This window comes from Strix uralensis, chromosome 3 (genome assembly GCF_047716275.1).
Source record: "Strix uralensis isolate ZFMK-TIS-50842 chromosome 3, bStrUra1, whole genome shotgun sequence".
Classification (NCBI taxonomy): domain Eukaryota; kingdom Metazoa; phylum Chordata; class Aves; order Strigiformes; family Strigidae; genus Strix; species Strix uralensis.
The window spans coordinates 55,718,839-55,734,468 of NC_133974.1; the positions used below are offsets into that span (position 1 = coordinate 55,718,839).

The 15,630-nt window shown below is 40.8% G+C and overlaps 1 protein-coding gene across 2 annotated transcripts; it reads right to left on the reverse strand.

Annotated features, from left to right (window-relative positions):
• Positions 1-902: 902 nt before the first annotated feature.
• LOC141941779 (amine sulfotransferase-like) lies at positions 903-11,243 on the reverse strand. Of its 2 annotated transcripts, none has more exons than XM_074864755.1 (7): positions 11,128-11,243; positions 7,680-7,846; positions 5,040-5,248; positions 3,833-3,959; positions 3,139-3,233; positions 2,043-2,223; positions 903-1,257 (listed from the first exon to the last, which is right to left on the reverse strand). In XM_074864755.1, the coding sequence occupies exons 2-7, from the start codon at positions 7,816-7,818 to the stop codon at positions 1,133-1,135; spliced, it is 876 nt and encodes a 291-aa protein (XP_074720856.1). In that variant the 5' UTR covers positions 7,819-7,846; positions 11,128-11,243; the 3' UTR covers positions 903-1,132. The 2 variants fall into 2 exon arrangements, with proteins under 2 accessions (XP_074720856.1, XP_074720855.1); XM_074864754.1 differs by lacking the exon at positions 11,128-11,243 and adding an exon at positions 10,737-10,858.
• Between the last annotated feature and the right edge of the window lie 4,387 nt (positions 11,244-15,630).

Below are 15,630 nucleotides of genomic sequence, written 5' to 3' on the forward strand. Positions count from 1 at the left end.
GGTGCCTGAAAAAAAGTGGGAACAGTTTCCTCCCTCAGATCATATGCTTTGCCCTCCTGACTGAGGCTGTGCTGAAAGAGATTATTGGAGGGGAAAATGCTAGAGATGTATCAGAGACTTAACCATGTGTACATGGGGAGGAGAGGAACTTCAGCGCTAGTCTGTGAGTAGTTTCAATGGATAGAGTTGAGAAATATGCAGGAGTTGGACCTCCCTTTGTAAGCAACATAAAAGGCATTAATGTCTACAAAGGTAAATATATCGTAGATGCATGTCAGGAGTGGAGCTGTTGAACTTGCAAATGTTTTTGAGTTGTTGATAGTTAAAAATCTTGAGATGTGTCACTGTACTTACCTTCTCAGAGGAAGCCCTTGGGCAAGCTGCTGCATGGAGTTGAATGATGGATGGGTTACCTGTGATAGTGAGTCAATGAGTGTATGAGGAAGGAGATAGTCATAGATAGCTGGTAGCTTTTTACATCAGTAGCTCTAGCACATCATCAGGTATGATAGAGTGGATGTTCACTTAAAAACTGCTGTGACTATGGCTTGTGGTTTTTCTCAATATTTCAAGTAGCAAATTGTCAGACATGACCTTGATAACCCAAACAAACAATGCAATGTAGTGTTTCAGTCAATGAGCAACACCAGAGAATGCAACATAAAGGTCACTTTAATAGCAAATGGTTGAGTATTGGTGTTTACCAAGGAAATAGAAACTCAAACATATCAAAGCATAACCATACCCAAGCTGATCAATCTTACAGTCTGGACATTGAAGGTTCTACCAAAAGAAGCCTCACAAAATGCTTAAGTGAAACGTTTTTCAGAAAGCTTTTAACAACACCAATCTATCCTCACCTGATTGTCTACAAATAAAGCCAATGAAAGAAAAATCACACATGAAGGAAGGGAATAAGTTTATTAAGAAACTTAATTAAAATACCTTGTAAATTTACAAACAGGAAACTGGTGGAATTGAATAGCTTCCTCAGATAACTCACATTTTGTGACTGAGTTGTCATCATTATTATTTCTATAACAGAGCTGAAAATGGATGTATTTTCTTAGCCAGAACTTCAGATATGTCCATTCAGTGTAAACATCAAAGGATGATGAAACTCAAAACCAGCCTATATTTCATCGTTAATATCCCAGATGAATTTGATGGGCAGGGTCTTCATTTTCTCACTAAGAACTTTGTCAAACCTTTCATTCTGTGCCACTGTCATGATGTTTTTCCAGTCTCCAACAGTGCCTGAGGAAAGAGGCAGTAAAGGGAGGTGAGAAGCAGAATGTGCATCTCTCCAAAGCCCACGGCAGAGTGCTAGTCTTGGGAAGCAATTCCTAGCTTCCTCAGCATTTCCCTGTTGCTGGCCTGCTAAGTGAGGCTCCCTGTGCTCTTTTGAGAACGTGCTTCCAAATCTAGGTGCTGTGAATAAAACACAGCATAGACCTATAATCCTGACTCCTCATAAAGTTATTAAACTTACTTGTTCTGTTGTTTTACTGATTCTTTTGAGCTCAAAGAGGAAATTATTAAAAGCAACACCTCTTGTTTTTCTCTCAGTGCACCACTCTAATCCCTCGAGGTTTCCTCCTACACTGAATGTTAGGACACCTTAGCAATGCCTGGGAGCCCAGGGATGCCATGTATGGACTTGGAAGGTAGGTGGTCAAGAAGGTCTATGCTCACACAATCAAGGTGATGCTTGCCTTGAAAAGTAAGAAACAATAAAAAAAAAAAAAAAAAAAAAAAAGAGTTATCTTACTCCTGGTTGGGTAAAACCCTTAAATCCTTTCTTGTATCTGACAGGCCTGTACAATCACATTAGAATGAGTAAAACACTAACTTTTTATTATCCTTAGGAAAATAAGGTCAAATCACTGATGCCACAACAATAAAACTGCTCTTCTAGACCACTAACCTGAAGTCTCCCTCTGAAAATGGGGCATTCCAGCTGAGACCAGAAACCCTAGGTTCATCTCACACCAAGAAGTGTGGGATTAAATAGTTGTAGCATTGCACTGCTTCCATCTTACCTTTTCGTAGAAAACTACCCTTGTTTTTTAGTGCGATATCATCTGGCAGGTTCTCATAGTTTGCCCTGGGATCTTTTCGCATGTTCTCAAATGTAGCTTGTCTCACAACACTGTCCACTTCCTCTTCACTCAGCTTCTTGCCTAGGAAGTTGCAGATCTTCAGCACAGCACTTCTGAGATCCTGCAATAATGTTACTTTGAAGAGTCTTGATGATGCAAAGAGCTAGATGCATACAGTAGTTGGAATACAGGATAATAAGGGACGTATATTTGGGTGCAGAACTGACCACAATTTTTGTGGGAGAATAGTCTCGCTTGCACCAGTTGAATACTGGAGAGCAGTGATGCTGTAGCTCACTGCAGCAGCGTGCCCTTAGAGATGGGGAATTCTGTGTTCTGCTCCCCATGTTGCAAACTCTGCATCTCTTATTAGATGCCCTGGCAGTGTCACCCCTGGAATTGCACCTGTCACTGCGAAGGCACTCAACCCGTGGGGGCTTTGTCAGTCTTGTTGTCCTAGCAAGGGTCTCGACCTGAGCAACCTGAGGCTCCAAAGTGTGAGAGACCAGTGCAGTGGCATGTGACATGGGCTGCACTGCTGTGGCTGGGGCGCTCTGGGGCTTGCTCATGAGGAGAAGGGCATCCACCTTGGAGAAACGAGAAGTTGCACAACGGCATGAGCAGCCACCAAGCAGGAAACATCTAGTCGCAATTTGAGAGCTCCTCAAGCACTTTAAAGCCTGCCTCTTAAGCACTTCTTTCCTTTAGTGGAACTGTTCCTATGAGCACAACATTCCTGTTGAAGATAATTGTAAAAGTCTTGTTCTTGACTATGTCAGAAAGGTTTTTTTGGGGTGACAGTGAAGATAACTTCTGTCATATTGGAAAGTGTTTTACCTAATAAGTGTCTAGTAATTGATAAGACCTTGAACCAGTGAGAGAAATTACTTCATCCTCTCAGAAGTCTCAATCTGAATCTACTCCAAAATGGATTAAGCACTTTCTGATATAAAGTGTAATTATTAAAGAGCTGTCTGAAAATGCACTCAATATAAGAAGAGAATATCTTTAATATAGTGATACTAATTGACCTCACCTTTTTCATTTCTTCATAGGTAACAAAGAGTATATTGAAATCTTCTGCATGACTGTACCAGCCTGCCACATGATCCAGCCACGAACTGGCAAGTACTTAGGAAGGGAAATTATTAAAACAAAAAAATAAAGAGAAATACTATTAACAACTAGCAGTAAAACAGTAAAATTATCGGTCTTTTGGGTCTTTGAAAGGGTTTTTTAGAATAATTTTTTTTGATCATTTGGGGAAGCTTCTCACAGTCTTTGTGACAATTCTCCAAGCTGACATGACAAATGCCCTTTGGGTTACTAGGAACACTAGTAATCTGAACTAATACCTGCAGAAGCAAAAAAACTACTTCTCTATCTTTGCTATACAGTGTCTGTCTTATGGGTTCAGCTCCACTAACCGAGTGCAGAAAGTGTTAAGAGACTTTCAGTCATAATGGTTGTATTCTGAATCAGCATCCAGTTCAGATAAATTAAGCAGCTTGCATGTTGTTGTGGAGCAGCAAAGCCATGACTATGCTACTCCCTTTGGACCAGCTTTCATCAGAAAATGATGTCAAGCTCAGACAGCCTCTGCAGCTTTGGATTCAGGTTACTGCATAGCTGAGGATTCTGGTAATTGATATTTAGTGATATAATTAATCTCCATTCAATCTGAGGTCATAGAGTAGGATTTAGGCTCCTTAGTAAAAAAGACATCCTACCTTTACCAGCTAAAAATCTCTCCATAAAAAGATTAAAATCTGGTATTTCCTCTAATGTGGACATGTATTTGGAGAAGTGGTAGTAAGAAACCATAACATCCTTAGGGTTCCTGGTAACATAAATAATCTGCAAAACAATAAGAAGACTAGTCTCAGAGATATTAAAGGACTCCATTACCCCGACCATCAGTGCATTTTTCTGTACAGGTCCCACTTAAAATGCGTGAAAACCATTTGAAGGTGACAATCACATTAGGTGAATTCTGGATAATGTAGTGCTGTCAATTTGTTTTATCGGCGGTATTTCTGTAGTTGCAGTCATTCAGTGGCAGCAGCTAAATCTCTTCCAAACTTCACTGGTACTGTGAAGAAAATGGTGAGCATATTGCAGTTTCCCGTTACACCTGTATCTGTGAAGAAGGTAACAGCAGCACTAAGAGCTTGCCTCCATAGCCCCTGTGGGCAGAGCTCTGCCACAGCTCCTGCTCACTCAACCATGGGAAGCCTGACATCAGAAATAAGGATGGAAGGGGCAGAAGTCATCGGGACCACTATAAGAAAGACTAGCAGAAGTTTGAGATTCTTCACCAGGCAGCAAAGTAACAATTTGCTGTAAGGAAGCTAAGGCAATTCTCAGTGTGCTGTTAGAAGTATATATCCCATATATATCTTCAGACTTGCCCATATGTCCATGTTCTGTCAGTGAACCTTAGTGTAGTATCTTGGTTATACCTGTCTCTAAGGAGGCATTTTCCATGGGTGACAGGGCCTGAGCTATGGCACAGTTCACGATGGAGAGTCCTATTTAGAAACTCACAGTCCTAGGAAGCGAGAAAATGCAGTTCTCACATTCCCTCCTACCTACTATAGGCCTGTCCTACTCATATTTTCAGTGTGGGAGACTTTTTTTCAGACTTATAACTTCACTGGAATAGGACCTTTTCGCAAGGGGAAAATCAGTGCAAGTCTTTGACCCTGGCAGATCCTCCTAAAATGCATCACCGCTCTCTCTAACAGTGTTGGAGCTGAAAGGAAACAGAAGAAATGGGCTTTAGAATGTCCCTGACCTCCCCACATATACAAAGCAGGTGATATTTATTCCAAGACATGGAGAACTGAAAGAGGAAAAAGGTAGGATTTGGACCAATTCAGTGAGGCAAACTGGCATGATTGGTTTTAAGGAAATTGTAAAAACAACATCACTTACACGTCCTCTTTTGTTTCTCAGGTCTCTTGGAAGTAAGTAGTAAGGCAGGTGGGTGGCAAAAACACGAGGCGAAGGAAGAACTGTATAATCCCTATTTTTTGTCCTGTATTCCAGCCATGGGATTCTTTCCATGGTCTCCACATTTTCTGTTCCATTACGGTGGCCTTCATGAATTATTAAGCTCAAAATGTTCTGAGTCCACACAGTTCCTGAGAAGGAAACCTTTTTATTTGAACCTTGCTTGATTTTTTTTTTTAAATTAAAGATAGTATATTGTCATAAACAGAGCCTCTGCACTGCTATAATGAGGTTTAGTTTTTGAATACAACTACAACTTCACATACTGAAGAAAGCAAACATTCTCGTGGTGATTGTTGACTGCAGAATGGAAGCATATTTTTGTTTTGTCCCTTCAGAAAAGCCAAGGAAAGTAACTAAACCTTCAGTTCCTTCACCGAGTATACTCAGCTTCCACACAAATTATGTCTGTCCTCATCCTCTTGTGGGACTATGAATTGCTGCATCTCTGTGGACCACACACCTAAAAATACCTCATACTGAGTGGATTTGGAAAAGACCTTTGCTTCTAGAACTCCTGCAAAGTGTTGTGAGATGTCATGAAACAAACAGCAGATAACACCATGTTTGTAAAGCACGGATGAGCCCCACAAAGCAAATGTTTGTGGCAAGAGGGTCTCTAAAGTTCCTTGGGGAAGATCTGACTCCTGAGTCACAGCTGCTGGCAAGGATGATCTAAAAAGGCAGGATCCTGCAGGTGGCTGACTGCTGTGCCAGTATGTGTTCATGTGCCAGCTGGTAATGGTGGGAGACAAATCCTGAGTGATTAGCCCACTTGGGCAATGAGCAGAACTGTTTAACTCCAAGTCCTCTGGCCTTCTCAGCCCTATACTAGTACTGGTTCCTTTCCCCTTTTATACCATAGGCCTGTAAAGATGGACACTTGAGAGCATTCAAACCAATGTGGAAGAGCACTAAATTACTGCTGTAGGTTACCCTGAACAAGTACAGAGAAAGGAAGGCATCTGAAACTGAAGCCTTCCCCTTCCTGGGAAGGAAGCTCTTCATTCTGGAGATTAGACTGTAGGCATGTTGTAGATATAAAGTCACTGGGCAAGAAAAAGAAATATCCCTAGGATTCACAGGAACAATACCTAGTGATTTCACAGCTGTGTTGACTGTCTTGCTCTGCTTGGCATAATCAAGCTGGACAATTTTTCTGTGCAGTGGTAGAGATTCAACAGAAGGATTAGAGGGTACCTTAGATTGATAACTGGTGAGGAAGAAACAGGATGGTGGGGCATGATAGAGGGAAAGGTGTGAATGAGAGAGAGATGACATTCTGTGCAATTCATAACTCAAAATCATGTTCCAACTCCTTCCTGTCCCAGGGTAACCCATCAGTTTGCAACATGAAACTCCTACTTCCACAGATGTGCTCATCTCAGTGCCATAACATCTTTACCCCTTAAACACTGCCTTCTTGTCCTCCCTCTCTGCCTTACTCAGACAGCTCACCCCAGTGCTGCCTGATGATGAGCTAGCATTTCCTGGGCTCCCAGTCCCCTCTCTTTGTTGTCCACAACCCCTTCACAGGCTTCTTGTATCACATCTACCTTCACTACGACCACACCTGGTGCTCCCTGCCACTCCTTCTGGGCTTCGCTTAAGAACGCCTTTCTGCCTCAGGCACTTTACTGAATACCTGAGGGAATAGTGAATTCCAGCAAGGTGTTCAGTGACCCTAGGAAAAGGACATATGCTAACAAAACACCAGTTATGTTGTGCAAAGGCTGCATCTTGAAGGCTGCTGAAGAACACCAAAGGGTAATGGCAGAGGTTTCCAAGAGCACAAACAGCAGAGGCCTTGGAAGTACAAGCATGGATTGGTACCAGAGATGTCAAGACTTTAGTAATAAATCGCTGCTTAATGCATGATCAAGTCATTAGTTACTAGTAACTTATGAAATGCAGTGTTGAAAAATGGATAGACCAGTTTTAAAGCATCAAGTGAACCTGTATGGAAACATGTCGAGGCTTTAGATCTCCTGTAAGATGACAGTGAAGCCAGCTGGTTGCTCAGTTGCATTTACTGCAGAAATAGGAATGCAAAATTCATCACACTAGTGTATGTATGACTATGTGGGTAAATAGTACTTCTTTGTCCTTGAAGGGCTTATAGCATTGACTCACGTTTGCTCTGATCTCCTGCTTGGTTGCAATTTGGATGCAGCAACCCCCAAACCACCTTCCATGTGAGCTCACAAATCATTTCAGATATCCCACAATTATCTCCAACACTCATGCACCCAGCCCTACCAAAACTATATATGTGTTTTGTGAGGTACAGGAGGTCAGTTTTGTTTGTGTGTAGCTTGCTCTGAGTACACCTACAAGATGGAGTCCAAGAATGAGGTAGACCAATATGGTTGGACACAAGCAGGAACCTTGTGTCTGGCTGTTCAGGCCATGGCTATGCAGGGTTTATACTTAATGCTACACTGCATATACTCAGAGATGATTCACGTCTAAAAGAAAAACTAACAACCCTAGGTACTTCTAAAGTTAGATGGCTGAATAAAGGCAGATTTTTCCCCCCTTTAGAAACAATTCCATTCTTACCTGATTTTGGGTAAGTAGCTATAAATATGTCACTGTCTTTGATTTCAAAATCCTCCAGGGAAGCTACGTACTCAGGTGAAGTTTCTACACTAAAATAAAACTCTTTGTATTTGAATAGATATTTTTTTGGTGGTTCCATTGTTAATCTGTTGTTAGAGGTGAATAACCTGCAATGAGAAAATACAAAGTTATATCTTTTTTAAGATATAACTTTATATCTTGTTATATCTTGTTCAACAAACAAAGAGCAATTCAAACAAAGATCCAGTGCTGGAAAATTTAGCAAAATGCATTTCAGCAAAATTCTGGAAACAATACACTGAAATTTAGCTTTCAAATTTTTCACAATAATATTACTTGGGATACATTTCTAATGAAAAAAAAAAAGAAAGGTGTAGAGCATTACCCTTTATTCATATACAGATGTATGCTACCTGCATGGAAAAACTAATGTAACTGAAGGCAACCTATGTAAAAATCATTTGTCAAGATTTCTGTAGGATCTGAATGACTATGAAGTTTTCTTTGGGATGTCAATAGCTCTTGAACAGAGCTAGCTTAACTACCAAGCTCTCATTCTGGATTTTGTGACTGAAACTGTGTTCAAAATGTCTTATTACAATTTCTGCCTCCTTCTACTTATTCTCTGTCTCATTACTAATGTTTCTCCCATAGTAAATATGGAATATTTCTCCCTGCAAACTAGGATGGGTAATCATGAACATGTGTTTATTTCTTGAACATGTCTACTGGTTTCATGAGATTGTGTCTCATTAGCACCATTGCCATATATTTGCCAGAAAAAGACATTAACTGTCATTGTTGTGGTGACGAGGGAAGAACAAATGCTTGGGGAGATACAGGCAGAGTAAAAGAGAGACTGAAGAGAGAGACTGACTCTTGTAGCTGAGCCAGAGCCAAATGGAGCATCTAGGTTTGAAGGTTTTGGTCTGTGTCTCTTCTGCAGTCTTTGAGCTGAATGATACATCCATGGATTTCAGTGAGCTTAACATCCCAGTCTCTCCCTCCCTGATCTGTAGATGAACTATTTATTAATACCATTAGACAATGTACAAGCCTTGGCAGAAATGACATAAGCAAGCTCACTTCCAGACTTGGATATCACAAGCATTGTCTTATGTGGGTTAAAATATGTTTGGAAAGAGAGACTTTTCTATCTGGAATTTCATCTAGGTTTCTGTCCCCTGATTTCCCTTTGCAATGTGACCATTCCCATCTCTCTTGGACTGCTGTGTTTACATTGCTCCAACATTGGGACATCACCCTTGCTCAGATTTGTCAAATCAGCCAATTGTGCAAGACATACCGGCCAAGTGATCTGAATTCACCACAACAGGCAGACCTTGGAAACGAGGCTGCCGATCCCACCTGTAATCATTAGCTCCTCTCCAGTTCGTGTTCAGCTTCCCCTTTGCCTCCTTGGCATGTGAACCCCCTTGGTCAGGTGTGTGCCCCCCACCTGGCCCTGCGCCGCCCCACTGCGTCGCCCCAGTGGTGCTGCCTTTGGCGGGAGCGCTGCCCTTGGGCCCGTGCAGCTGAGGACATGCCCTCCTGCTCGGACACCTCAGAAAGCACCCAGGCAGCGCTGCTGGTGTGGCTGCTCGGGCTGGTTGACAGGGCAGGGGAAGGGACACAGTGGCCACTGCCATGACCGGGGACAACCACTGCCCACCCTGCCCCAGGCAGAGGGGGCTGAGTTACCTCCAGCAGCCACAGAAGGACACATGGATGTCCCTCAGATGTGGCAAAGGCTGTGGCAGGCCCTGATCTAAACAACTCCTTGGGCATGCAATACTAGCAAGTTTTAAGACAAACATATGTCTTTGTTTTATTAGATTAATCAAACTTAGTTTCTCCTATTAACACCCACACTTGGTATTGTTAGCCAACAAAAAAATCCTTTGCTTTGGGAGATGCACGAGCTCAGTTCTACTGTCAAAGATTCACGACCAAAGAAATGTGGCTGGATGTCTCCTTCCTGGGAGCACTGGCCCCTGTGCTTGTGCTGCCTTCCCTCCACCAGTGCTGGTGGCATGGGCCATGGCCAGGGCAGCGTGGGGAGCAAGGGCAGGGAGGGGAGGGAGGGCAGCAAGGGGAGCCACCGCTGTGTGTGGTGAGGGGCTGCCTGCCTCATCTCATGGTGACAGGCACCGCCTGCATCAAAGCCTGTGAGGTGCTTCAGCTTCACGGCAAAGCCTGTGCTTCACCGAGTGAAACAGCCCCCAATGAATCAGTGCTCTAAATGGAGAAAAACCCATGTTTAGAAACAAAGGGATTAGTACAGTTTTAAATTCAAGTTGTGATACCAAAGCTGGGGAAGTCCTAAGAGCACAAAGATATGGAGAAGGAGTGAAAAATGTTACTGATACAGGAGGAAGAGCAAGGAATTTGTGGAAAACAAAAAGTGGACACATTCAATGCACAGTATACAGAAACCTTCTTGATCTTGTTCTTTCAAAAACATGAGTTTTTACATTACTTTGGAACAAAGGTTATTGCACTGCTTGTTTCTTACAGATGTGTGAATATACCATGAAAAAATATACCATGGAAAAAAAGCCTTGCCCTGTTTCCTGGAAAGCCTATTCGTAATCCGCTGTATACGATGGGAGAAAAATTAAACATTCAGGTATGCTCATACCAGCCAGCTATGCATCTCAAAAATGTATCTCAAAAATCTATCTCCAACAAAGGTGTCTGCCAGTTCATCTCCTAAATCCACAGTGTCTATGCACTTTTACTCTGCTTAGTTAATTATCTCACAGCTACAACTCCAATTTCTTTGTGAATGATACAGAAAAGCCCATGTGAGACTCCAATTCCCACACCAGCAGTGAGATAACTCTGCTCTGGACAGCCGTCTTCCTCTCAAGCACGGACCAGCTCTAGCCCCTAGCTCTCTGCAACTCTTACTGGCAGTACATGCCAAAATGTTCTACAAAAGAGTTCTATGTACAATTATTATTTTACTGAGAGGGTAATAGAGCATCATTTAACTCAGAGATCTACTGTTCTAATAATTTCAGGCATACTTACCTCCCCTGTTCTCTGTTCGGTGCCCACGGAGACGTGTGCTACTACTTCCCAGCTCAATGAATACAAGTAACTCTAGAGATGAATACGAGTAACTCTAGGGATGCCTGAGCCGTCACGTTTCCCTTTTAACTGAGTTGTGAACCCACAGACACTATGCTGGTTGGCTTGTTTTCAATATTGGCTTATCTTTAACGCAGACAGAGATTAGAAAACTAATATAACTTGCAAAAAACTGAAAACAGTCCAGAAAGATTTTTGAAATTATTTAAATGCTCATTCTGATTTCTGTTCCTCCTTTTTTTTATCAACAGCATTATTGAGGAAAATTGGAGAGGGGCAGAAGTGAATAAAATCTTTTGGTTTTTGCTACGTTTTGGGGTTTTTTTCTCACCTTTCACTTCTGCTCAAATTGGTTTTTATCTTCAAGCAAAGTGTGACAGTAGTCCCAAAGAATAGCCTGAATCCACTACTCCACTGAAGTAGTTGATCAGACCATTTCAAACTGATCTCAGCCATGAGCCTGGAATAAGCTGCTTGGGTTAGTCACGTGTATGGTTGTGTTCATGTTAAGTTTTTCTGTGAGATATTTTATAACTGAAATTAAACAATGCCTAAGACATTTCTCACTGAAACCTGAACTTCAGCAACATGACAAAGAACATTTTGTTCCCCAGTTCTGCATTGTGTTTTGTAGAGGATTACTTTTTAACCTGAATCAAATCCTCAGATAGTCCCCAAACTTGCACAACCGATCAGTCAGGTTGATCAGCATATGAATGAGCCAGAAAGAGGAGTAGGGTTGTGGTTTTTTTCATCACAGAGCAAACCCTTATGGTGAAAGATTAAGCCTGTTCTGCTTTGCTTTCTGCATGCCAATCAGGCATGCCTCTAATATTCTGTAACTGCAATTTCTATTCTAAGTGTTTAATAATAATGACAGACAACATCTATTGATCCCAAAACTAGACAGGGAGGTGCTCCACCAAATGTTCCAGCCCTGGCACACTGCTCTGAAGAATCCAAAGAGTAACAGCTATGGTCCCACATCAGCTTTGTGAACTAGCTGGAGAGCTTGTTGACAAGGTGTGAGTTAGGGCAAAAATCAATATTTTCCAGTGAAAAGAAACAGTGTGTAAAGCCATTTGGCCTCTGGACAGATAGTGAGTAGGGAAAGCATATGAATCCTAAGGATATTGTAAAATGACAGCATCCCAAAGTTAGGATTTGTCCCTGCTTGTCAGTAACCCTGAACTACAGTCTATCTGCAGTTAACTGAACATAGGTTTCATGTGTATTATCTTTTTTGGGATAAATAGTCCATCTGCTGCAATATTAATAATTAACTTTGGGATCCAAATACCCAGCATATATTATATTGCAGGTGAAGTTGCACACTGTTCAGTGGGGGACTGGAAAAGGAGATGTATGGTTTATTGTATAATTTAAACAAAACCAATGTTCTTGGTGCTATTAAACTCTTATGTCCTTCTCTGGTTGTTTCCTCTGGTACTTTGCACCAATACATTTCTGTTCATACTAATCATAGTTCTTTCACAATCCTCTACAGTGACAGCAAACTGGTGTAGCTCTGAAGTTCCCTATACAGACAATAGACAGGTCTCCTGCCTACCTATACTGTAAAATTAAAATGTAAAGTAAATGCCTAAATAAAGCACATGGAATTCCACAATAAGTTTCATATAAGTTTTTGCAAAACACATTCAAAATGTCATAGCAAAAAAAGGGCAACTAAATTAGACCACTTCAATACTCATTTTAGGAATCTGCGTAGGAACAGACTGTTGCCCACCAACTGAGGAGAAAAGAGAAAAGATTTGTAAGGCATTCCTTTATTTTAGACATGCCTCAGATACTATTATGTATCAGTAACATCTACTATTGACTCTTACTGCATAAAATCCATGCTGAAGATACATGGTACCTGAATTACTAGAGAAGCTTCTCAAAAGTTAGCATTACCTGAGGGCCACAGTCGGTGTGGAAAGCTAAATGTGAATACTGTGTCTGCTCCTTCCTACAGGATTTCTGTCACTGGCACACTTTGCCTCCCTCTTTCTTTCATTCCTGTAATTCACAACTGAATGTGTTTTACCTGTGTATCTTGTATCCTAGCTCCCAAGTTCAGCAAAGTGGCAGGGGGATTTTAGGTTGCCACAACAATTCTTAAACACCATGAAATGGATTTGTCTTGGGAAGATGAGGTGTTTGGACAGTTTTGTTTGTGTATCCCCACTAATGCACCAGAGCAAGATTCCAGCAGAGTTGCTTAAACAAGTGCTGTTAATCTGAGGGTACATTTTTTCTTTCTCTGAGAGACAGTTTTCTCTCTGATAGCCATAGTTTGTGTTTTGTACCCAAAATTTTCTAGCGAGAAAGAGGGAAGAGTTTGGTGCATTTTACATTGCAGAAAAATGCAGAAAAAAACAGTGAAACTGAGGCCTGAGAAGCTTTTGAAAGAGTTACAGGGATGGTGTCAAAGCCAAACAACCCCAAATGTACATGCTGCATAGTGGAAATCACACACTTTCACATACCAAGAGTGGCACGTGAAAAGATGTTGCCAGGGCAAAGTGTATAGGCAGTGACAAAGAAGATTGGGTTAATTTTCCTCAGCAAAGGGTAGAGAATGGTGAACTAAAGAGCTTTATTAGTTGGTGAAATAAATTCTGAATTTTCTACTATTATGTGTATTATTTGCACGTTTTAATTTGCAGCTATGTGTTACTTTTCTTCTGGGAAAACAAAGTAATGAACATAAATTTCAGTGACTTAACTGTGGGCAAGCTGTGAGTACTTGCTCCAGGACTCATGTGCTCCAGGGGGTATGTCAGTAAATATGAATTTCCATGCTGATGCAAATGGATCAAAAAAACCCCTAGAAAACAAACTAGCCCAGCTAAAAAAATGTGCTTGATCACCCTAATATTTTTCAGTCTTTAGATACAAAGTCATTTTACAAAGTTAAGCTCACAGGAAATGGGATGAATCTTGAGTAACACCTTGGTAAGGGGAGTGGGAGAAAAAGGACAGGAGGTAGTCTAGAAAATATAATTTTTGTTATACTTTGCTAAATTTTTACTAGATTCTGACCCCCTGCTTCAGTACATTACTAGTCAATGAAGGTCAGGGTTCTCAAAATATATAAAATGAAGAATAGTATCAGCTATTTAAACAAAGCAGACTAACAGTCTGAGCACAGGATTCCTCTCTTCTAGTTTCAAAGATAGTGTCTTCCTTTTGACTATGAGGATTTGACTAGTGCTGCATTATAACCCATTTTTCATAGGTTCTGATTTTACTGGGACATCAAAGTCATAACCAAACTCAAAGATTAATTATTTACAAGAGTGTGTTAAATTCTGAATGGAGAATCTGAGAACATCATGCCCATGAAAGCAACCCTCAACTGGAAAACAGCTTTTTAAAAACTGTAATGACTTTTTTCCAATAATTTAATATATTAAAATCCACTAGGGTAAGAAGAAACTGAGAGGAATGTTAGAAATTATAAGCAAAAAATTTTGTAAAATATGTCTGGCCTAAGACGTGACAAAACCAATGATATGACAATAAAATCGCCTTTGAATTAGACCTAAAACTCTCTCTTTTAACAAAGTCTAGCCACTTATTTTGGCTAGAACTGAGCATTGAACTCTCCATTTCATACAACACTATGGAGTTATGTCCTTGCATTTCCTGCCTTACAGTAAAATATGCTTGTGGTCACAGTTATCTAATTCACATTTGTGTGTGCGCGCACATGTTTTAACAGAAATTAAAAACCAAAAAAACTTGAAAAGCCCAGGGATTGAAGACCATGATGTTCTCTTCCTTAAGTTGGAATCTCAAATCCTTCCAATTGCTTTGCATGACCAGTAGCTGAAAAGCATTACACCATCTACACAGTTTTTCTGTATGCATAGCAAAAATTATCAACTAGATACCTTATTACTTCTGTGTTGGCTATTCCCCTCTAAAATTTCTGTATCTCCTCCACAAGTCTCCACCTTCTCAAGAACCATTTAAAGTGTTGCTGGCTTACACTGTTGTAATAGTGTTTGCTTAACCCTGTTACACTATCTCATATTCAAGGCATTTACGGCTGTCTTTTACAGCTCTGCTTTTCTCCTTTTAGCCTGATTCAATTTCTGCTATATCAGCCTAACACTCTTGTTTGCCATTTGAATAAAAACCTTTGTCCTTCAATCTGTTTGAGAAGACCTCGTAGTTTGCCTTGGGATCATTTTTCGTATCTTTGAATGTAACCTGTTCCCACCACAGTCTCTGGTTCATCTTTTGTTCAGATTTTTTTCTTTAGAGCTGTAGATTTTCAACACAGCATCACTCAGATGCTGCAAAGGAAGGAGTAGATGGGAACTGGAGGAGTATACCATTAAACATCCCATTATACTCCATTCAAGACCAGGTTTATCAAGGCACTTTGACATTTTACCTCTCAGTGCCACTTTGAACAATGTTAAGTGCCAAAAGCTGTATTTTGTAAAGAGGAACTCTTGATATCTCTAGATTAGAACCAATTCATAGAAAAATCTTTGTACGCTAAGTCTGTCTACTTTGAGACTATTCTTCTCCAAATGACTGCTGGGCTAATGCTGAATTTGTTCTTTAAAATCTTCAATTTTTTTTCCTCAAAATTCTACAAACTCTCCAGTTTGTTAAACCACTGCAAAGGACACAGGTTTTTTTCTGTGGAATTTAAGCTAGGATGTCACAAACCCACAAAAGTCAGAGCTGTAATCTTGTGGCCACTAGCTGTCCATAGAGGAATGAAAAATATTACCCCGCCGTAAACTGCTGAACATCTAGGAATGAGGACAAGACTCTGCAAGTTTTTCACTGATAAGCCTTGCAC

Bases quoted from the DNA above. Each gene is read 5' to 3' on its own strand.
- LOC141941779 (XM_074864755.1), bottom strand. From the start codon at position 7,818: ATGGAACCACCAAAAAAATATCTATTCAAATACAAAGAGTTTTATTTT. The intron at 3,960-5,039 runs GTAAGTGATGTT...ATTGTTTTGCAG, and splicing joins TGAGAAACAAAAGAGGACGT to ATTATTTATGTTACCAGGAA. The intron at 3,234-3,832 runs GTAGGATGTCTT...TCCCTTCCTAAG, and splicing joins GAGATTTTTAGCTGGTAAAG to TACTTGCCAGTTCGTGGCTG.